This window comes from Schistocerca piceifrons, chromosome 2 (assembly GCF_021461385.2).
Source record: "Schistocerca piceifrons isolate TAMUIC-IGC-003096 chromosome 2, iqSchPice1.1, whole genome shotgun sequence".
NCBI classification, from domain to species: domain Eukaryota; kingdom Metazoa; phylum Arthropoda; class Insecta; order Orthoptera; family Acrididae; genus Schistocerca; species Schistocerca piceifrons.
Window position 1 is genome coordinate 72,175,477 of NC_060139.1, and position 24,711 is coordinate 72,200,187.

At 39.5% G+C, this 24,711-nt stretch overlaps 1 protein-coding gene across 1 annotated transcript in view; it reads right to left on the reverse strand.

Moving 5' to 3' along the window:
• Nucleotides 1–3,411: 3,411 nt before the first annotated feature.
• The window catches only part of LOC124775156 (protein artichoke), a gene marked incomplete at its 5' end in the record, with an annotated part of 177,926 nt that continues 156,626 nt past the window's right edge, over nt 3,412–24,711 (reverse strand). Inside the window, 4 exons of the mRNA XM_047249996.1 lie at nt 3,412–4,493; nt 4,583–5,836; nt 5,920–6,268; nt 18,237–18,421. Of these exons, the coding sequence (XP_047105952.1) occupies nt 4,036–4,493; nt 4,583–5,836; nt 5,920–6,268; nt 18,237–18,421 (2,246 nt within the window). The remainder of the gene's footprint in view (nt 4,494–4,582; nt 5,837–5,919; nt 6,269–18,236; nt 18,422–24,711) is intronic.

The following is a 24,711-nucleotide window of genomic DNA, read 5'->3' on the forward strand; positions in this document are numbered from 1 at the left end:
TCGGAATGCAACTATCATGTGGGATGCATGCAGCAATATGGAGGGGGCGAGGAAGGGGAAGGGATAATAGTGTACGGGTGGGGAGGGAGACAGATGTAGTCTGGTAGTGGGTGTCAGGACTAGACTGCCAACAGGAGTAGTGTCAGGAAGTTGTGGGGCAGGGAGGTGGGGAAAAAATGAGCAAAAATGGAGAGGAGTGGGGAGAGACAGGTGGGTGTGTTGTCAGAGGGCTGCAGATAAACAGGGTGGGAGATGAGAATGGGGAGGAAATGATAGGACAGAGAGGCTGGAAACTGTTGGTTGAAGGCTGTGGAGACAGTATGTTACTGTAGGTTGAACCAGAATAATTGCGGGAGTGGAGAATGTGTTGTAAGGATAACTCCCATCTGCGAAGTCTGTAAACATTTATGGTGGAGGGAAGGATCCAGATGGCTCGAGTAGTGAAGCAGCCATTGAAATCAATCTGCCACAGGGTGGCCTACTTTGCTCTTGACCATAGTTTGGCAGTGGCCATTCATCCTGGTGGACAGCCAGTTGGTTGTCATACCAATATAAAAAGATGTGCAACGATTGGTGCAGAGCTGGTAAATGACATGGCTGCTTTCACAGGTGACCCAGCCCCATAATGGGGTAGTATAAACCTATGACAGGACTGGAACAGGAAGTGCTGGGTGGATGGATTGAGTAGGTTTTGCACCTAGGTCTTGTTCAGGGATATGATACTTGTGGCAAGTGGTTGGAATTGGGGGTGTCATAGGGATGGACTAAGATGTTGTGGAGGTTGGATGGGCAATAGAATACCACTTTAGGAGGTGTGGGAAATATATTAGGTAGGGTGCCCCTCATTTCAGGCCATGATGATAGGTAATTAAAGCCATGGTGAAGGATGCGATTCATTTGTTCCAGTCCGAAATGGTACTGGGTGATGGAGGGGACACTCCTCTGTGGCTGGTTCTTGCAGGTGGTTGGAGGATTGGGGTGTGAGGGGAAATGGCATGGGAGACCTGTTTGTAGACTAGGCCTGGGGGTAGTGCCTGCCTGCGGCCTTGGTGAGACCCTCAGCATACTGAGCAAGGGAGTTTTTGTCACGACAGATACGCCATCCCTGGGTGGCCAAACTTATGGGAGGGATTTTTTGGTGTGAAAGGAATGACAGCTGTCAAAATGCAGTTACTGATGGTGCATTTAATGTGGAAAGAGGTGTGAATGGAGCCATCAGAGAGGAGGAGGTCAACATTTATGGAGGTGGTATGCTGGGTTGAGGAGTACCATGTGAAGTGGATGAGTGAGAAGGTATTGAGGTTGTGAAGCAAAAGATAGGATGTCTTGGTCTTGAGTCCAGACCATGAAGATATCACCAATGAACCTGAAACAGGTTAGGGGTTTGGTGTTTTGGGAGACTAGGAAGGTCTCCCCTGGATGCCCCATGAAGACGTTGGCATAATAGGGTGCCATGCTGGTGCCCATGGCTGTGCCATGGATTTGTTTATATGCCTTCCCTTCAAATGAGAAGTAGTTGTGAGTTAGGATAAAGTTCGCAAGGTGTATGAGGAATGAGGTAGTGGGTTAGGAGTCTGAAGGATGTTGGGAAAGGTAGTGTTCAATGGCAGTAAGACCATGGCCATGGGGGATGTTGGTGTATGGGGAGGTGATGTCAACAGTGATCGTCAGTGAAGGAAATGGTTGGTATCTTTGACATGGAAGGCTATTTTACGGGCAGTTGGTTGGAGGAGTTGGTCAATGAAGGCTGAAATTCTTTCAGTGGGGGCACAATAACCAGCCACAATGGTTTGTCCAGGGTTGTTGGGTTTGTGGATTTTGGAGAGTATGTAGAAGGTGGGTGGGCAGGGTGACATAGGGGTGATGAGGGAAATGGATTCAGGGGAATGTTCTGAGGACAAATGACAAGACTGGAAAAGAATGTGTTAGGTTGATGCACATGTACTTAACCATACTCTTCTTCCTCTGTCCCTGCCTTAATCTCATTTTCACCCTAACAGTATTACACTGTGCATGTGTGTGTGTGTGTGTGTGTGTGTGTGTGTGTGTGAGAGAGAGAGAGAGAGAGAGAGAGAGAGAAAAAAAGTAAGTAGAGCAGTCATTCTACCAATATAATGGATCAGGATATTTTGTTTGTAATATTGACTTCACTAAAGACAGTTGGATTTAAGAAGAAATTGTCAGTGGATGTTGCACAGCATCCATCTATTTTTGTTGGAGATTTTTGCTGTGAGGAATAGTATGCCACTAACGTTAGATATTGTGGGCCAAAAATCAGTTTCAAGCTATGTCTATGAAATTTATTAAAAGCTTCTACTTACTGTAAGTGTAACTTAGTTGCTCAATAGATATCTAAAAGATTAAAACCAAATATTCTGATTTGAACTCTGATCTTGTTCGCAGTGCCTTACTTTTGTTTATGAATTGAGTGGAAAGTTGAAATGAATTGAACAGGATGTGAAACAAACCGTCAAAAGTAGCTAAATGTTTTATGTTACTGAATGTTTTATGTATATAATATTTCCTTTTTTGGTAATTTGCATTGTACTTTGCATTATTTGGTAGATGGTAGCACATGCCAAAGTACAAATGTACTGGTACACACAAAAGTTAGTGAAGGATAAGTATGACTGTCATTTTCGCAGATTATGGAAGCAACATTATTCTTGTGGAAAAAGAAAATTCAGCTAGGAAAGAGATATATTGGTTTCTTGTTTAAGATGCAGTGGGCTCCATTTTCCACAATTATTAGCACAGTTACTTTGCACCACAATTTAAAAGCAATAATAAGCCCATGAGAGAAAATGAGCTTATTAACTCAGTTTATCTCTCATGGAATTTGACGGATGATAGCTCTATTCTTATTTGAAAAAGTCCACATTAAGCACCTAACCTGCTGTTTTCTTGTCACTTAAGAGAATGCAGCATTTCAATTTGGATATAGAATAACATTTCAATTAGGATATAGATAACCAAGCGTAGGACAAACAATAGAACATGCATTTTAATTGATGAATTATTGAACAATGATGTTTTGTTAAGAACCTAGAGAACTGTATGTTTTCATTAATGTAGCCATCAAAACCCACACTTTTTTTAAAGACAAGGATAATATGCATGTTGCAAACACAGTTTTCAGTTTTGTATTTACACACCAGTTTGATTGTGCTTCAAGTCACATTGATATTCATAATGTTTTCTGGTTAAAGTAGCCACTCACAACCTGATGTGACTTTTTGTTGGATTATCTAAAGTTCACTACAAACCAGCAATATAATGTGTATACAGAGGTTGTAATAGGATTCGTACCATAGAAATATCAATAACTCCAGAGTATTTATGGAAAAAGGTATATGCCAACAACACTGTCATACTAAGCATGTTCTATTGTACCACATTAAATTTAATGTCATTATAATAAAATTTTTTATATAAACAATGTACACTGCCTTCTCGGTAGGAGATATTTCATGCTCCAACCTGTTGTATAAACTCATAGGAACTAAACCAGAGAATGAACTCTTCAGTTTTAATGGACAAATATGTTAAGACTGCAGTTACAATTTATATTAAATTATTAAGCAAAATGTCTGGCCTTTTAGGTTGTTCTTTCACTTCCAGCTCTGTTCTCTCACTCTGATTCTTGGCAGATGTTGTTTCCAAACTAATGTTGCTACTGTATGAAGAAAAGCTCATTGGTATCACCTTTTATACAAATTACTGTCCATAGACTAGATTACAGTTGTGAAAGTGCCTCTTTGCACTTTTGAAATATTAAATTAATGCTAAACATGATATAAAACACCATAAAAATATCATCATAAAGTAAAGATATAAAGCTATACTAGCACACAAGCAAGTAGTGGAGTTCCTTATATATTCATATATTCACATTCCTTTTGTTATTCATCTGCCATAGCTTTGTTTTGCAATGGTTTAAATTTTATTTTGTACATAGCTTCTTTTTTACTTAGAAATAATTTTTTCTATTGGAAATTTGTCTCTGTGTAGAATGTCTGAGATCACACACTCTCTTCACATAATATGCACTGTCATTAGAATCAGAACAAGGATAGAGGTTTTAACCCGTGGTTGTTGGTTAGTCATGCGTCTTCTTCCATGACCGACATAGGGTTCCAGCTCAGTATTATTGTAGTTTCTGAAGTACCAGTCTATGGAACTATTGTGTCTCCACACAGTCTCTGCTGGTGGTCTGACTGCAGGAGGATCTTCTGCAGATCTGGGATTTGTGTTTGGTTCAGGTCCTCGAAGGTAATCTTCTACTGGCTCAGGACCTGGAGATAACTGGGGTGGTGTTAAGACTTTTGTGATGGTGGATTTCCCTGTAGGTGGCCTCGATGGCTCTTGTGGAATCAGTAGACTTGACAATGATGATGGCGCTTGCAAAATTTTCACTGAATCTTCTGAAGTATCAGCTGCAATTGAGAGGCCACCTTGCAATGGCTGCAGTGTATTCCTTGTAGTTGTTGAACCTGTGCAGCACAACAAAACAGAGACGTAATACATAAAGAGGTTTAGACTATTTGAAAATTTGAACAATCTGTAATTATTTTCAGTTTACCTGGTGTTGAGGTTGTAGTTTGAGAAGTATTATTATAGTGCCCTGTTGCAAATGTCTCAGTCAAAAATTTTGCCATATTTAAAACCGCTGCTGTTTGGTTATTGTCAGCCATTAGGTCATGCTGTTTTATTGATGAATGTTGAGATTTCTTATGAATATTACTTGGGGTTCCAAAATGTGATGGTACAGAAGTCTGTTGTAATACTTGCTGGCTGTAATTCACTTCCTTCGATAAAAGAGCATGATTGTCAGAGGTATTTGAACTTAGCATAATATGTCTTTGGTTTGGCAATGAAGTATTAACGTGAGTGTAAGTCACTACCTGGCTGTCTTTTTCACTAAACTCAGACTTGCTTGATAAAAGTCCTTTTGTTAGAGGAAAGTTGCTGATAATTGTGAGTGGATCCATAAAATCTGGTTTAAGTGGAAGTTCAGGGTTGATATTTTCTCCTGATTTAAACTCTGTTACCTTCTTCATTTCATTATCATCAGCTGGGAGCATCTGTTTTTGACTAATGAATTTCTTATCTTCTTGTGTCTGTGGTAATGTTATTTTCTTTTCCATGTGACTTGTAACTGATATGTTTCGTTGTGAGATCAAAGTATTATTAGGCATTTGCTGAGAAGTGAGATTAATTGTTTTATTATTTGTTTTTAAATGAATACTAGGTAACATTTCTCTCATTTCTTGTTTGAGTTGTGGGTTAGCAATTGGTGTGAAGCCACCAGATTCTGGCAACATTGGTACGAAGCCACCGTTTTGTATTTGTGGTGCTGTTGGTGGTGGTATGTGCACTTTCCCTCTTGCCCCAACAAATCTCACCTCTGCAGGACCTGAGTCTGCTTTCCTTGATGAACCCCACAGTCCTCCAAGGCTAAGGCTTGGTAGAGGAATCCCAAAAAATGTTATACCACTAGTACTTGGGGGCACATGCTGTGGTATTTTTATTGGAACAATATCATCAGTACTTGTCTTGTTTCTCTTATTTTGGGTGCCCGCATAAAATGTTGGTGTGTCACCAGATATATAGTGTGAAGACAGACTATCATCTTGATTGGTAAAACCAGGAGTTAAGGTGTTTATATTTGTAGAGGTAGCTGAGAGGCTTGCATTATTTTCTGTATTATTCATATCTTCATACTGGTATTCTACAAAATCATCATAAAAGTATCCAGAATCTTGAGGCAAAGGATGCGGCTCTTGTGTAGGAGAGTTTTCAACCCAAGTAGACAATACTTGAGATGTTCCTTGCACTGAAATATAAAAATACTCATAAGAATAACAGAAAAAACAGCAGTAATACATTTTAAATATTAATGATGATGATAATATTTACCAGAATTCCCAGCTGTCAGTTCACTGTCACATCCTGGTGCAAATTTTTCAGTTATTTGTTCACCCTTACACTCTTGGCGTGACAGCCTTGCATCCTTTAGCAATGAACCATCAGAACAATACAAATCACTTCCAGGTGCTTCTCTCATCCAATTCTGAAGCCAAAGTGAGTTGCAGGTACACGAGATGGGATTACCAGCTATATCGAGCACAGCAAAATTGCTCCTTAGCTTTTTAAAAGTTGGTTCTGGAAATGATGTCATTTTATTGTTTCTGAGGCTGAGGAAGCGAAGCCTTGGCATTTCATTGAAGGGCGATCCTTGTATTGCACATATTCTGTTGTTGTCCATCTGAAACAAGTGTATTTGTTAATATGTATACCGCTTACTAGTAGCATCTGTTTTATAGCTATATGAAATAGCATACAGAAAAACATTCTTTTTTCCTTTTTTACAAATCTGTTTTTTTTTTCTGAAGTTTACACTCAAGGAGCTTTGTGGTATAAGCTCTATTATTTATTACCTGTGTTGTACCTCAGCCATATCCTATACACAGATGACTGAAAGACAGTTTACATGTGTAGAGGAAGCATAGGTGGCAATTTAAAACAATGACGGATTGAAGCCCCAGTTACTCTGAATAGGGGCTTAGAGATAAGGAGTAGAGAAGGAATGTGATAGAAGTTGTTGAGAGGAAACCACCAGTGTCCATATAATATGATATAAACACAAAATCTGTGAGAAATAAAAATTGAAGTAATGGAATCCTGGCTGAAGAAAACTCAGTTGTCCAATGCATTCAGTTTCTTCTCTAGTTCGTGCCTTTCCCTTGTTTGATGTTTTTTTAATTTTTCTTTTTTTTATGATCTTTGTGTACTTCACCTAAATTCTGATTTCTTTCATCTGCTTCTTTTTTCCCCTATAACATTCAAAAGAGAAACTCTGAGTCTGAAGGCTGGGGATTTGTTGTTTTATATTGTTTGTAGTTTTTTTTACCATTTTTGCTGTTCTTTAGAACCATTTTTCTAAGTATTTGCATCACAGTTTAATTTGCTGCATGGCATCACCTCTGATTGTTGAAGACTAAAATATGGCAATACTATTTGGAAAAGGCTGGAACCTAAGTACTGTAAAAAGAAGGCTAATAGGACGCTTTGCATTGCATTTTGAGTGTTTATAAAACACAACTGAAAAACTCTCAGTAAATTTAAATACTGATTATTGAGATGAGATGCACTGGACATAAATTATACCAGGACATAGTGCCACCATATTGCATAATCTTACTTGTGAGCATTGAAATGTGTCTGGGAGTTATACTTCATGACATGGACATGAGTCAAGTATACTTACTGTACTATAGTCTGTCAGAATGAAGCACTGGTATCAAGAAAAGAGTTTTAGCTGGAGTGTGTGTAAGTGAGTGAGTGAACAACGTAAAATATGAAACAATCTATTGTGCTAAAGTATTGCAATGTTAAAAATCTTGACTTATTCGACTAATGTCTGCACGCTGTGTTACTGCCTTGCATTTCTTGTCTACAGCTCATTTGTTGTGCATTTCTTCTTTTTTACATTTCTTGCTTCTCCTCTACAGTGCAGACTTCCCCTATGCATATTGGTCAATGAGTGTTACATAATTTGAAGACTTGGTGTTCTCACAGCCAAACATGAAAATGACTGCTGTGCAGAAACCTGCCACTATCTTGGATCTGGCACTTATTTTTACCCTGGGTTCTGTTTCTCTTGTACATTATCCTTATTTTCAAATACAGTATTTTACTTTCCCTGACTAGCCCTATCATGAATCCTTGCTCATTTTACTTCTGCCATATCAGATAATTCAAAATTGTCCTAATCCAGTCCCACTATATCTTCTGAAATTCTACCTAATTCTTGGTATTCCTCCCACTAGACACACCATAAAAATTGTTAACTTTGACTACCAACCACCATTTCAGAAACATCTTCCTCTTCTGGTTCCACCAGTCACTGACCCTCACCAGCTTTGTCCTATACAGTTACATCATCCACCACAGGCATTGCTTAACTGCCTCTGCCCCTTTTGAAAAATCATGTTGCTTTGTCATGGCTGTTTCCTCCATTTCCTCTCATAGATAAAGTCCTTTCTCCTCCAACAGCCAGAACAGCAGTACCAACACCATCTAAGAAAGCAATCTTATTTACATATGTCCTACACACACATCCCCCTTCATTCTTATCCAGTTCCCTTGCCCTTCCCTTACCCACAAATAAACATTCATAATTCTGAGTGGCTTGCTAATCCTAACTAGTCTTCCAAGTTGCCAGAAACGTCCTTCACATACCATAAAATATGAAACACACTACTACCAAATAGCCTCCCTAGTCTCTTTATGGTGGTTTCAACCTATGTTCTGAGTATGATTCCTGTATCTCTATACCCAAATCCTGATAATGTTACCATGGCCTTTATAAGCAGGCAATGTCATGCCTAACCAGTGCAAAAACTCCAATGAGTTGAATAAATTTGTTTCTACCACCAACCAGCTGCTCTCCTTAACACACAATTATCACCTATGCTGTAAAAAATTCAACCACAACATTTGCCTTAACTTTCAGTATCTCTTGTCATGCTTTATGATTAGGGATTGTTCCAAAGGCAGTTTTTTTCATCCTGAAGAGTATATCCATCAGTCATCAGCTTCACTGAAGTACACAGTCCAGTGCTCCCGTCATTTGGGGTTGTCCAATTATTTACCAGAGCAAACTTTTAAAGGGCCTTGGAAACTCTCCGGATGGTACTGTTTGTGTCAGAGGTGTGTGGTACAACATCTCTTTCTTGTTGTGACTGTCATGCAGTCAAGTAACTGCGCAATGATTTTGGTAAATGTCTTAGGCCAATCCTACAAACTTCACTTGCCACTATATTTACACTTCTCTCAGATGAACTCTTGGCCTATTTCAATTTCTGGAATGCTGGGCTAGTGTATGTAAAATTATCCAGATCTATTTGTTTGCACCAAAAGCATCAAACTTCAGCATGCGAAATGCATATGTAATAGCACTTATAAACTAATAACTAATTTAAAATGTCAAGACAATAATACATTTTCACAATATAGTCTACAATGGTATTAAGTTTTTCATACTTTGTTGAACTCCACATGACTGACAATGTGGAATAAGACCTTTTCTTCATACTATCTTTTGACCTTGCTCTGAGCCTGTTCAGAGTTTTCAAAGCAGGCCATTCTTCAGTGAAACCAGCAGCTAGATTTTCTGATGGTGTCATCCAGTTGTGTTCAGACATCATCTTCCACGTAGATAATCAAAAACATGTATACTGGCCAAAGTTATGTGTTGCCCTCATGAAACTTTTCCTGGATGCCAGTCTTTAAGGAGGAGGATGGTGACCATATAATCTCCGGATTTCAGACATTCCCTAATGAGTGTACACAACTCATTAAGAGTGATATCCACTTGCTTAGCATGGGCAGAATTCTAACAAGCAGGGCTAACATATTCACCTGTTGCATAACAACAAAAAAGGTAAAGCTGTAGTTTTAACTGTCACACCTCAGGATTTTTCTGTAATTTTGCACAAGATGTTGTTTTTGGCAGATACTTTTTCTTTTACATTTATCCAGTGCTGCTTGAAAGTCGATGCACAGTCAAGAGTGACCTCTAGATATTTGGCCTGGAAACTGCATTCCAGCTGTGCTTCTCTCCAAGTAACTCAAAGTTTCTTGACAACTTGCCTGTTCCTCCGATCGTATCCCCAGACTTGTGCTTTGATGGGATTTGATTTTAACTGGTTCTTACAGCAGCACACAAAGTTTTATCTATGATGATGATATCACCCTCTCCTCCCAAAGTGAGAACTTTGAACAAGTGTAACTGAATCTTAATGCTGCCTTGGAGGAGTTAGATAAATACTAACTCCTCCAAAGCAGCACTAAGATTTAGCTCCAACTGTTCAAAGATGTCACTTTGGGAGGAGAGGGTGAGATCATCAGCATAACTGAAACTTTGTGTGTTATTAGGCAGGGGTTGATCATTGGTATCGATATTAAATAATAGAGGCACCAAAACACTGCCCTGTGGTAACTCATTCTTTTGAACTCTCTGTTGACCTAAAAATTCTACGGCAAACCTATTTTGAAGGATATCTTCAATCATTTGTGTAAGATAGTAATCATTATTCATACATTTTGTACAGAAGCATTTGATGGTTGATTGTGTTGTAAGTTGCTGTTAGATCAATAAATGCTTTCCTGGTGACCTTTCTTGTCTCTAAACTGTCTTCAGTATGCTGGGTTAGATTTAATCTACATCTACATTTATACTCCGCAAGCCACCCAACAGTGTGTGGCGGAGGGCACTTTACGTGCCACTGTCATGACCTCACTTTCCTGTTCCAGTCGCGTATGGTTCGCGGGAAGAACGACTGCCGGAAAGCCTCTGTGCGCGCTCGAATCTCTCTAATTTTACATTCGTGATCTCCTTGGGAGGTATAAGTAGGGGGAAGCAATATATTCGACACCTCATCCAGAAACGCACCCTCTCGAAACCTGGACAGCAAGCTACACAGCGATACAGAGCGCCTTTCTTGCAGAGTCTGCCACTTGAGTTTGCTAAACATCTCCGTAACGTTATCACACTTACCAAATAACCCTGTGACGAAACGCGCCACTCTTCTTTGGATCTTCTCTATCTCCTCTGTCAACCCGATCTGGTATGGATCCCACACTGATGAGCAATACTCAAGTATAGGTCGAACGAGTGTTTTGTAAGCCACCTCCTTTGTAGATGGACTACATTTTCTAAGGACTCTCCCAATGAATCTCAACCTGGTACCCACCTTACCAACAATTAATTTTATATGTTCATTCCACTTAAAATTGTTCCGCACGCATACTCCCAGATATTTTACAGAAGTAACTGCTACCAGTGTTTGTTCTGCTATCATATAATCATACAATAAAGGATGATCCTTCTTTCTATGTATTCGCAATACATTACATTTGTCTATGTTAGGGGTCAGTTGCCACTTCCTGCACCATGTGCCTATCCGCTGCAGATCTTCCTGCATTTTGCTACAATTTTCTAATGCTGCAACTTCTCTGTATACTACAGCATCATCCGCGAAAATCTGCATGGAACTTGTGACACTATCTATGCAGTGCAGTCCTTTCTGAATCTAAATACAGTTTGTTGTGGGATTAAGTGGTATTCAGCTGCTTCTGAGAGTCTATTATGGATCATTTGTTCAAAGATCGGTGACTTCTTAGGTCATCAGCCTGCTTGCATTGTTTCAGATTTGCAACTACTTGAGATTCCCTACATAACTTTGTACATGTACTGAGACAATTATTGAAGAAACATAGGGAAGCCAATTGTATGTTTTTGCACCAAAATGTTTTATTTCTTCAACTCTGATACCATTTGGGCCAGCAGGTTTATGAAATTTATCATGGGATATTGCCCACTCCAAATCTTCTTGAGTAAACTCTGAGGAAGATCACAGATTTCCTCTTCCAGTGTCGTGCATGTAACCATTTGATCAGCAGAAATATTGGCATGTACAGATTTCTTGGTTGAATCATTATTTAATCTCCTCAGCAGTCTCCATGCTTTTTGACTACATCTGGACATATCTAATTCTTCCATGAGATATACCAATTCCCTCTTTTGATTTTGGTGCTTAAATTGTTAAGTGTTGGGCCAGCTAAAGTTGTTTCCTGGCTTCATGATCTTCTAAAAAAAGTTGTTGTTGTTTTGTGCTTGGAGTAAGCCTCTGTATGCGATTTATTCTGAAAGGTCAAAGACTAGCCATCCATGAGCATTTCTGTACTATTTCAACAAAGTGATCATATGATTCTGGTGAGGGGGACTACTTCAGATTCTGGTGTAGGGGCTACTTCAGTTATCTCCTGATCCAGATGCAGATGTAGATCTAATGATGAACTCACAGCCTATTTCTATTTTTTTCTGATAACTGCAAAACAGCTGGGCCTAGCTATTACACTTTGTGGCCTTATTTCCATACAGGCATTCCCTATTTCTGTATAGGCATTTCTTTTTTAAAAAATAAACTCTATTCCTACAACAAAACAGCAGGAGCAAAGATTTTTGTACCCTTGATGCAGGTTGTAGTTTGATTTGTAGTCTCAATTATTGGAACACTCCTAGTAGCAGCAATAACTGAAAATGCTGCAGGAAGTTCAGCTACAACAAACATGTTCTAAATAAGATCACAATGCTGTTACTGATTTTCTTTTCTTTGTGTGTGTGTGTGACGCGCGCGCGTGTGTGTGTGTGTGTGTGTGTGTGTGTGTGTGTGTGTGTGTGTGTGTGTGTGTGTTGACAATGGCCCGTCTTCTCCATTATATTCCTCTCTTTCCAAGATATGTGTGAAGACTGAGACATATATGCACAGTGGATTATGTTCCACTTCAAAGCTTAACAGGTACAAGGTGATTTCAAAAAGAAGTAAGTTGCACATTGTTATGGCAGACCAAGTAACATTTTTTGAATGCTGCACTACTCTTTAAAGTGACACAGATACATTACACAATTTTCCAACATAATTACCAAGTCTCTGTAAACCCCATTCAAGAAATTGTACCAATTCTTCAATTCCCTGACAATAGAAATCTGCTCTTTGGACACAGAGCCATTTGAGAACCATTGTGTGAACATTCTCATCATTGGAAAATCCCTTTCTCCCAGATATTCTGTCCATTTGCTGAAAAGATGGTAATCACATGATGCATGATCTGATATTCCTGATCACCACACTCCCATATATGCAGCCTTGGACAAATTGTTGGCACGATTTCATTACAGCTGCATGCAACATTGCATTTGGTCCATAAAATACCAGTATTTTGTGGTGAATCAGTGTGAAATTTAGACCTTTTGCAGCAAGAATCATACTGTCCTGTGTACTTCAATTTTGGAATATGTTTCCAGTTGTTGTGCCATTTCAGTTGCACACTGTGATGTGCATGTTATCCAGACGACAGATGAACTGCATCTGCAGGAAACCTGGAACATATACTCTCTTCTGACAATGCACCACTCTTGTGCAAAGGACTTAGCATGGGATGCCATGTGTAATGTACTTTCTGAAGTCCCTACTTGCTTAAACTGAATGCAAAACAAATAATTTTTCCTGTCTTGAGCATATCAGAAACTTCTGAATTGTCGAAGAAGGTAGCTCCACAGTTGAACCACGAGTGTTATCTTTCAATGACATTTTTGCAATGCTTAGTTCATATTAAAGCAAGAAGTACCACATTATTGCAACCAAGCTAGAATTTTACTATCTACACCAAGAGGCCAGAACAACCGTATTGAGCTGGGGTTGTCAATCTATGTGGGTTACAAATTCCATTTGCAACCCAACAGGTATTCTAGTCCTGAGTGTCAAGAGGAGATACCTACTCTCTTATAAACAATTTTGATGTCTGTTCCAGTCCTGATGGAGAAATAGATCAGGAAGCCTTACATTTAGAGGACCCTGCAGTTAACAAGGCAAAGGCTACAGCCCAAACATTCAGAGTGTCTCAGATGCAGACCAACAATTTGAATATTTACTTGAGATGGCAGAAGTACATTTTATAACAGAACAGTGTACACAGTCCAATTATCCTAAACTTTGATGTTGCCCATTGCCATTTTAGCATTGTCCAATACTTCCAACAGTGCCATGTTGACAAACAGCTGCTTCCAAAACCTCCTGCATTCTTTCTCAGAAAGTTTTAGACAACGTAAGTGAACATCCTTCCACACACATTCACTATAAGCATTCTGTACATCAAGCAAGACCACATAGCCATTGTTTGCCTCGCTCAGGCCGAGCACTTAATTGCAGAAACAGAAAAAAATGCTGATGCAAGTAAACAGTGTAAAGGCTTTTGCTGAGTTGGTCATCTCATATAAGTTTCACTTTGTGCTGGATATACAAGAAATACAGGTACAATTTAGTCTGCGTGAGGGCAACAGCATACCTCACAAACCTAGAAATGCATCATCATTTGAGATCTTCAACACTATCAACTGTTTGCCATTTAGTCACACACAAAAACCAACCAATTCCAAGCTAAGGATAATTTGCTGCTTATAGGCAAGTCACACTTGCTATTTAACAGCCATATCTGCAAACAGTTCTGTACCCAAGAAACCTTTGAACTACATGCTTTAAATCTGTTTGGACTTGTAATTAAGGATTCAGTCTTTTCATTTCTGATTTTTTTTAAGTCCATAATCAACACATAATCTGTGCTCAGTTACACCACCATTCCAAGACTCAAGGAACTACTAGCAAATTTAGCAAGGGGTTAATATTTCTCCAAAGAAGATTTGGCCTACACCTGTCTAGAGCTTTTGCTTGATGAATATTCGCGAAACACAATGGTGATAAATAAACCGTTTGGCTTTTCATATTGCTGTAGTACCTAATCTTTCGACAAAGCCTGACCACTGCCTATTTTCCAAAGTTATTTGTAATAATATTAACTGAATTTTACATAACAATGAAAACAATCAATTACTGATAAAATTATTTAATTGGATAGATGAAAAATCTACTCACTAAGCGGCAGCAGAACACGCATATAAAAGACTGTTGTGATTGGCAAGCTTTTTTCAGGCAGAAGGATTGAAGGGGAAGGAAGAAAGGTGAAGGAAAAGGACTGGAGAGGTCTAGAAAAAGGGGTAGATTTTGGGAAAGTCAACCAGAACCATGGGTTAGCGGAGACCGTACTTACCCGTATAGTGAGTCTCCTCTGACCCGCAGTTCTGGGCGACTTTCCCAAAATCTACCCCTTTTCCTAGACTTCTCCAGTTCTTTTCCTTCACCCTTCTTCCTTCCCCTTCAACCCTTTTGCCTGAAGAAGGAGCCACTGGCTCCAAAAGCTTGCCAATCATAATAGTATTTTCTTGTGTATTCTGCCACCACTTAGTAACCGAATTTTCTGTTGTTGCTTGATAGTGTGTATGTCCTATCAAACAGGAAACATGCCTAATGTTCTGCAAATTATATTTATTTGGTCATGAACCTGCCTTTGGCTTCTTAGACCATTGTTAGATGACAACTGAATTTTGCAAACATGGATAAAATCATGTGTGACTTACATAGGCATTATTTATACAGAACACACAAAAATGATGACATATAGAATGCTTACATAAGAAAGTATCACATTCGTATGGCACAAAGAAACAGTTACATTTCACTAAAAAATAAAAAAAATAAAAAAAATAAATAAAAACTAAAAAAATTCTTTTATGTGGAGATACAGCCAACAAAATATTTTAAAAAATTGAATTTACAATTTTAATGCAATATTTGTACAACTAAAACTTAATTTAACTGAACAGAAAAAAGGAAAGTGAATTTCACCATTTACTGCTAAGCTGGGATTCTACGTATATAGATTTCGAGTATTTCCAGTGGGATCATCTTTCTGCCTTTTTTAACAGAGTTTAAAACATCACAATCTACATCATATGGTTGGTTTTCTGTTAAGATGATTGGCCAAGGTTCAATCTTTTTAATCTTCAGCTTCTCTTGTGTTCAGATAACCCAACTGCCACCACACTACATGAACAATCCACATATACTTTTCCAGTGTGCTTGTGTATGCTTTAGTACACACTACTTTGCATGAAGGTTTGTAATTTGTCCTTACTGTTGAATAAAAATGTTGATATGCTGTCTGTATTATAAAATTCAGGTCTGTAGTTGCGAGATTAACTTTTTTGTGAGATTAACTGAAATTTGGCCAACATATGGGATGATGCATCAGTTTTTGTAACTGCTGTCGCTGTTGATCAGCATACAGAAGTGGTGTAATTTTATGCATTTCTTTTTTCATGGTATATTATCAATCAGGGCAGAGCTGTAGGTATACAGGGTGATTCAAAAAGAATACCACAACTTTAAAAATGTGTATTTAATGAAAGAAACATAATATAACCTTCTGTTATACATCATTACAAAGAGTATTTAAAAAGGTTTTTTTTCACTCAAAACCAAGTTCAGAGATGTTCAATATGGCCCCCTCCAGACACACGAGCAATATCAACCCGATACTCCAACTCGTTCCACACTCTCTGTAGCATATCAGGCGTAACAGTTTGAATAGCTGCTGTTATTTCTCATTTCAAATCAGCAATGGTGGCTGGGAGAGGTGGCTGAAACACCATATCCTTAACATACCCCCATAAGAAAAAATCGCAGGGGGTAAGATCAGGGCTTCTTGGAGGCCAGTGATGAAGTGCTCTGTCACGGGCTGCCTGGCGGCCGATCCATCGCCTCGGGTAGTTGACGTTCACGTAGTTACGGACAGATAAGTGCCAATGTGGTAGCGCTCCATCCTGCTGAAATATGAATTGTTGTGCTTCTTGTTCGAGCTGAGGGAACAGCCAATTCTCTAACATCTCCAGATACTGTAGTCCAGTTACAGTAGCACCTTCGAAGAAAAAGGGACCAAAAACTTTATTGGCTGAAATGGCAAACAAATGTACAACTAAATGAAACTTTATAGCTCCCTTAATTTGCCGACAGATAGTGCTTAGCTCTGCCTTTTGTCGTTGCAGAGTTTTAAATTCCTAAAGTTGTGGTATTCTTTTTGAATCACCCTGTATTATCAATCAGGGCAGAGCTGTAGCCATAACTGAATAGTTTGATGGTCTGTAGATATGTTTAAAATGCAGATTCATATTATTTAACAGATATGAGGCAATGCACTGTCAAATAGAAATCTACATGTTTGTGATGGTGTGGATGCTCGAAGCTTCCATGGGTTACTGTATCTGTAGCTATTGTTTTTCCGTAATTTTAAAATGACTCATGTAAGTAATTCTGTCCTGCACTAATTATTTAGATGAAGTCACTGAAAGCAATGCTGAAGGAAATCACAAATCTAAGGGCACTGTTCACTGAGCTCAAATCAGTTGGCCTGAAATAAAACTTCCTGTTTCCAGACTAGCATTGAGTACTTAGGCCACATCCAGGGTCAGCTTGGGACCACAAAAGTAACTTATTATTTGCCCCTGCCCATTGTCCCCTCATACATTTTCACCTGTATCAGTTTTTGCTATGAATTGTGATACACATTGTATACAAATGGTGCCTCTAGCACCTGTCCCAGCTTGGTGCCCCAAGCAGTGATTTGTGTCACTTGGGCCTTAAAGTGGCCCTGGCCACACCCATCTATCATACTAGAGCACTTGGCTGCAAATGATAATCTATGAAACATAAAAGAAGGGTAGTCGTTTTTGGGGAAAATCAATTATTACTAGCAATTCATTCCCAAAGCAGCAGAAATTGCACACTCATTAAATACACTGCAAAAGAAAGGTGTATCTTTCTTAGCATCACTTACACATGAAAAACAACTTGTGCTCACAATTGATGATGCATCACAATATGGTATCAGAGCCATATTAGCATAAAAAATTGCAGAATAACTGGTCAAGTGTGTCTCCAAAATTTTAACTTCTGTACAGCTAAACTATTCACAAAATAGAAAGGAAGCCCTAACCATATTTTGTGCCCCTAAGAAATTCCAAGTTTTCTTATACAAAAATAAATTTCACTTGGTCACCAACCATAAGCTGCTATTGGCACTTTTTGGCTGTCACCTGTGGCTTCCATCAAAATTAGCCCAAAGAATAAAGAGTTTTTACACTCGCAGTATAGTTTTATAAAGTGAAATATCACCAAACATAAACCATTCTTGTGATAATCAGTGAGCAATACAGCAATACTGTTCATTGTTGTTAAAGGTACATTTGAGATTCATTGCTCTCTAGCAAAAGAAGCACTCAGCTTCCTGGCCTAGGAAGTTTCAGTGACAAGATATGTTGATAAAGTCTATAAACTTTTTTTCAAAATTTATGTATCTTGTATGAAGTTAAGAATAAATTAGCTGGCATAATTTGAGGGAAAATATACCAATACAGAAAACTTCACCATTCACACCCCACATATGACAATCAATTTATTTTTGAATTTTTATGAATCCTGGATGCAAGAAGAAATGCTGTGTGTCTCTCCATTTTTAAAAGCCTACAGATTTAATGGCTGTTACATTAAATTAAGGATCCTAGTCACACTCTAATATTGGTGAGCTTAAGCAACTACCTGTAATGCTACTTGCGACAGAATCCTAAGCTATATCTAAGTGCATCGCAATATCACTCTAATGAAAAACCACTGCTTCAACAATAAATATTGCACTACTAATGCAGCTAGTTATTTCTGATTGCAGTTTTTGCAGCACATTGAAAACTATTAAATTCTTATTTTATTGCTCTTTTATACCTTGAGTTCAACTAGCCAATCCATTCCAGTTAATGAACTTCCAGGAATATGTGACAATTGATTGTTACTGAGGTCAAGGACCTCAAGAGACTTCAGTCCCTTAATACCAGCTCTCTCTAGACCAGTCAGAGCATTGTGGCTCAGGTTCAACAGCAACAGGTGAGGTGCTCCGTATATGGCTTCGTCTGGAATGTACAACATAAAAAAATAGGTTTACTCATCACATACTGAAAATTATAAGCCTTTGTAAGATTTCAAAATGCTGGAGTCTCAAGATCTCACTGAAGCCATGATGAAGGGTGTCACACAATACTTCAACAATAACATCTATACTTTGCTTTCTGAGATCAGCATTGATGATTTAATGGAGTCGTCATTATTATTATGAGATAAGACTTAAAAAGAAAAGGGTGATAGAAATTGTTCACAAAGTAAGTAAAAAAGTCACCCAGGATTTTAGTTAATTGAGGACACAACACCACAGAATGAGGGGGAAATTATTTCATTTTCTTGCTTAGCTTGACCTTATGTCTACCTAGCCTATGAATGATGGTCAACAGTTGCTACCATTTTTTAAATAGTTTAGCATAGGGCACTGGAAGTTTTTATAATTTGTTTTTGAATGAGATATGATACGGATGGCTACTGCATGGCTTCAAGGTGGTATGGTGTTTGGGCATTTGCATTATTATTACGAGTTGCGATGCTTATGGGGTTTTGTTTTTGTTCTGTGATTCAGTGTCCTGGGTTGGAGCAGCGAGGTCCACCACTGAGTAAGAAGCATGCCCTGACAAGTTGACAAAACTGTCAGTTAAATCATTCTTCCATGGACTGTCAAAGACTGCTGTCTGATGTGAAACTGAATGAACAAGCCATATTACCTGTTACTAATGGTTGTAATATTGAAAGCTGGAATACAATATAACCATTTGTTAAAAGGAGTGTGGTGTATTCCTTTGTAATAAAACTGAAATTACTTGAAGACTCTGTTTCCAGTAGAAGTACAACTCCAACGGAAATGAAATCTATATGATTGGCACCTGCTACAAAGATTTATTTATAGATGCAGCAGTTCAGAATTTCAAGATAGCAGTAAATCTGAAATCAAATGCACAGTTATATAAAAAACAAATATTGCAGTAGGCTAATCTGGGACCACACTATTAAATGGGCATGTAAAATTCTGCTTTAAAAATAATTTTGCTCATAATGACAAACAAACTGTCAGTTTCTATCAGCGCTAGGCATCACCTGAAAGATGTGGTCAGCAGTGTCTGTTTCGACTGGCTCCAGATACGTATAAAGGGGAACAGTGCATTACCTGGGAACAGTGCATTACCTTAATCTATGTATCTTAGGAGAAAATGAGTCACGAGAATGAATTTTCACTATGCTGTTGAGTGTGTGCTGATTTGAAACTTCTTGGCAGATTAAAACTGTGTGCTGGACCAGGACTGAAACCTATTAGTTTTTGTGTGGTCAGCATTGCAGAATATGTGCTGGATGACTGGGTGAAGAGCACCTAATTCAGGGATGTCTTTATGTTTGAAATCAGGATATTTTCTAGAATTCTGCTACAGAGAGATATAAGTGATTAATTCTGTTGATCAATTGAGTTGCCCTCCCTGTAACTGGGAGTGGGTACCTGTGCTATCAATTTTTTCTTAAGAAATACACTGTAAACTGTATTTATTTAGGGATTAACTAACCTGAAAATTTTAATAGAATTTGAGTTTCTCAACCATTTATTGACAGTGTGATTCATAAAGAGAGGAGGGCTGAGTGTTGGCATCATTCCACTTACTATGGACATATCTACCCTTTTGCTAAGTCTTGAGTAGCTTGTAGTATAACATCTAATCACATTTAAATGATTAGAAATTAAGTTTAGATTTTAATTTTTATTTTAGTGGTACACAAATCGAAATAGAAAATAAACGCTGTGAAGGACAGAAAGGTAGGGCAAAATTCGTATGAAAACGCAATTAATATGGAGTTGGGTCAAATTTAGCATCCAAAACTGTCTGAATATTCCTTAGGAAAATTAAAATTCTGAATGGTGGTCCTCATAGTTTTATACCAATTGCTGCAAAGAAAGTGTTACAACTGCTTGAGAGATTCAGATTAACGATATTCAAAGAAGACATTATTTCATATGCTAGTTCACCAAACCAGTCATAGGCATTTCGGTCGTATGAATGGAGTCATTTTCATTTTGAAAGACACAATACCCTATTTGGCACAATGTCTGTGCCACCTAATGAAGCTGGTCACCTAACATGGTTCCACAGACAACTGTTACCTTTCCTTTCAGTATAATCTTAGTACCCATTGCAAATTGTGACAGAGCTTCTGCACTGCTACAGAAGTGAAATAAGGCAAACTCAATTGCACACTTTCTCTGACATTCTTTGTCATTTTCTGTTGGTCATTCCCACAAGTATTACTTGTCGGTCTAGGACCTTACCAGGTATGATTAATAGAGGATATAAAGAAGATCCAAAGTTGGGTGTTACATTTCATCTAGTGTTCATTTAGTAAGCACAGTGTCATGGGGACACACTGTAAACTCCAGTTGCAGACACTGCCACAGAGGCATCATAGAGAAGTTTACCATTAAAATTCTGAATGCAGTTATTCTAAGAAGAGTCCTGTGATTCTTTACTTCATTTCACATAAATCTTACAAAACGACCATGATAGGAAAAATCAAAAGAATTACACCACAGATGGAGCCTTACTGACACTTGATCTCCCCAGAATCGTTTTCATTGCACAAGTGGTAGCTGATCCAGTCTTGTGCAACACAGGGAAAAAATATTTTGGTGTTTGTGGGTCTTGGAATGGGACTGTTATGCTGGTTAGGTGTACAGAGGCCAATACAAAGAGAGAACTTAATATGTGCAAGACAGCCAGAACTCAGTTTTTTGGTAAACTTGTCCACTTGCAAGTGGCACACCACTAAGTTATCCATTTGGAAGCCTAGCAACTTGATACGTAAACTAGGTCTGCAGAGTAGATTGCTTATATAGCATTAAAAGTAGTAATGTTTTGTTGAAATGAATAAATTGGCGTAGCTTGCTCTCATTTAATTCTTTGTTGGAGGGTTCATTTCTAACAAAATATCATAGCTGGTAAACATTTATAAGGAATTTGCTGCTTCATTTTCAACAGTTCGTAAATGGATGATCGAATTTAGATGTAGCTGTATTAATATTGAAGGTGATCCAAGTGAAGGATTTCCCTGAACTACAGCCATGGATGAAACAACTGTGGTAGTGCACAAAATGTTACTGAATTGTGAGAGATTAAAGGTATAAGGAGTAGTTCACACCATAAGCACCTCAGGAAAAAAAAGTATGGTACGTGTTGAATGTAAATTAAATATCAGAAAGCTGTATGGAAGATAAATGCTGCATTTTTTTTTTTTTCAATCTTGAAAATCATTTAGTGCAAAAATGCTTTCCTCTGCAAGATCAGGAGTGCTTTAAGAAGAGTTTAACTGATTTCATGCTTCAGTTTGTTACAATGAATGACTTCTGGAACCACCACTTCACACCATCAATGAAACAGCACTCAAAGAAGTAAATGGGAACAGGTAACCTGCAACAAAAAAATGTGAATCCTTTTTAATTTGCCAGAAAGTTTGTAGTCAGTGATTTCTGGGATTATAAAGGTATTTTACTGATTATTTTGCAAAGGGTAAAACAACCACAGGTACACATGCAATTTTTTTGCACCAACCGGATGACAAACATACATTGAGAAGAATTGTAAGAGCAATTGTGGCATTGATAGTTCGTATCAACTATGAGACTTAATATCTGTGAACTCTAGGTGCTCTGTCGAGCCTCCATCTTAACTTTACTTTAGTGAGTTCTTTGTTATACTTTATTCCGTACGGACGCAGCATCAAGTGTAAATATATATGCGAGCTATGATATATATGGGAATTAAATTTTCTATATCCCGATTACTGATACCGTTCCCACAGTGGTGACCCTGCAGTTCATTTGTGTTGCACCTCTTCTGCGCAGATGTTTATGCAACAGGTTATATGCGCTACGCAATGACCATGCCAAACAATACCTTGTTCAAAGATATGGAAGCACAACTTCACTCACTGAGTTTCATTGTTTCTTCACCCCCGGCTACTTACAAAGAGCTATGCCATCAATTACTATCGTCACCATCTGCCTTCCGCCACCGCTGTTCAGGCACCCCTGACGGACACGCTATCAGGCAAACTAACTTCTGGTATCAAACCCGTCCCTTGGACTGCTCCAGTGCTAGAGGCCTTCAAGGCTCTGAAGACTTCTTTAGCTCACACTGTGACACTCACCAACCACGACCCCTTGGCTGAGTTATTCATCACTATGGATGCCAGCGACATCGCGGTGGGGGCAGTGTTGCAACAATGCAAGGGCAACACAGTATCTCCCCTTCATTTCTTCTCCAAGAAACTATCTACGGCTCAAAGAAAATATTCTGCATTCGATAGCGAGCTCCTTGCTGTTTACGAGGTAATCAAACATTTCCGCCCCGACGTCGAGAGACGTTCGTTTTTCGTCCTCACTGATCACAAACCACTGGCAGAAGCGTTCTGCAACCCACCTGAGGACCCACCCCCTCGACATTACCGCCACTCTGATCTGGTTTCAAATGGACGTGCGTTACATCAAGGGTGCGGATAACATCACTGTGGATTTCTTCTCGTGGATCAGTGCTGTTTCCCGCATTGCTGATCTTTCCGATCTGGCCTCCCTCCAAGCTTCTGATGAAGATTCTCAGGCTTTCCTACGAGACCCACAAACATCACTTGTTTTCACAAAGGCTAAATTTCCTGGCGTTTCCGATGAGGTGTGGTGTTATTCTTTGTCCAGCACCGTACGCCCTTTGCTCCCACCAGGGCTGCGCCGACAGGTTTTCGATGCCCTGCATAACGTAGCCCACCCGGGTGTTCAAGCCACCACACATCTCTTGTCAGAATGTTTTGTTTGGAAGAACATCAAGTGGGACTGTCAAACCTGGCCACGCAGCTGCATCACTTGCCAGCACAACAATATCAGCCACCACACCTCCCCGCCCCTGGGCAAGTTCGACATTCCCGCAGGACAATTCTGTCACGTACATATTGATCTGATCGGGCCTCTTTCTCCTTCGGAGGGCAATAGATATATCTTATCAACTATCTCTCACTGGGTCGATGCTGTCCCTCTCCCTAACATACCTGCCGAGATGGTAGCCAAGGCTTTCATTGGTTCGTTGATCACTCGTTTCGGGTGTCCGACCACTATCAGCACTGATCAGCATTGACAGTTCATATCCTCCCTTTTCACCATCCTCTGCAATATCTGTGATATTAAAAAAATACACACTACCACCTATCACCCACAAAGCAATGGGTTGGTGGAGAGATGGCACCGCACCCTCGAGACGGCCCTTCGATACCATGATTGTCTCTGGTTGAAAGCTCTCCCATGGGTGCTACTTGGTCTATGCTTGACCTATAAACCTGACTTACAGGGGACTATATCCAAATTTGTTTTCAGCAAAAATCCGATCCTACCGAGGGAACTTATTCTTCCCCAGGTTAGCGAGGATCTTCCCCCCAAGCCAGATTTCATTAGCCAGATGCGCACGCATTTCCAACAAACACGTTTGCACCCGCCCATCAGCCACTCACCGCCCGAGACTTATGTTCCCACCACACTCTCCGACTGCTCCCACATCATGCTGCGTGATGATGCAGTTAGGCAGCCTCTTCAACCTCCTTATCTTGGCCCCTACAAGTTCCTGTGGCGGCGGGACATGACTTTTGATATCATGATTAAAGACCACACACAGACAGTTTCTCTGCATCGCCTGAAACTGGCTTTCATTGACCCTAATGGTCTCACACCACCACAGTTGGACTCTGCAGTCGATCCATCCTTGATCGAGAATGAAGACATGCTCTCATCAACCTCACCACACACTTCTTCCGCTGAAGACTGTTCGCCAGCATTCGCTGGTTTCCTGACCTCGCCCTCTGTTTCACCCTGCGCAGGTTACACATCCTCACCTCCAACATTGGAGACACACACACCTACTATCAGTTTTTCCTGCAGCGTGCCACCACACCGATTGAATGACGTTTTTATAGTGACGTTTGACGACCAAGTGCTCATTCTTTTGAGAGATACCGAGGTCCCGCCATCGGACGGTCCCTTACACGTCAACATTGCACACAACCTCACACTCCTGTGTGAGTGTGACTGAGCATCTCTACGTGCTTTCATTTCTACAGATGGCTCAATGCACTTAAGGGCCACACACACCTCCAGCATGCCGTCGACCGCCCGCCCGCTTACTCCCGGGCTGGCCCCCGTCTCATCCGGCCATCGTGGCTGACTGACTATGAAGTGGACCTGCCTCTCGCCACTCTGCCTGCCCAACCCACCTCATTTGAGATGGAAGTACCTGTGGTGCGCCTG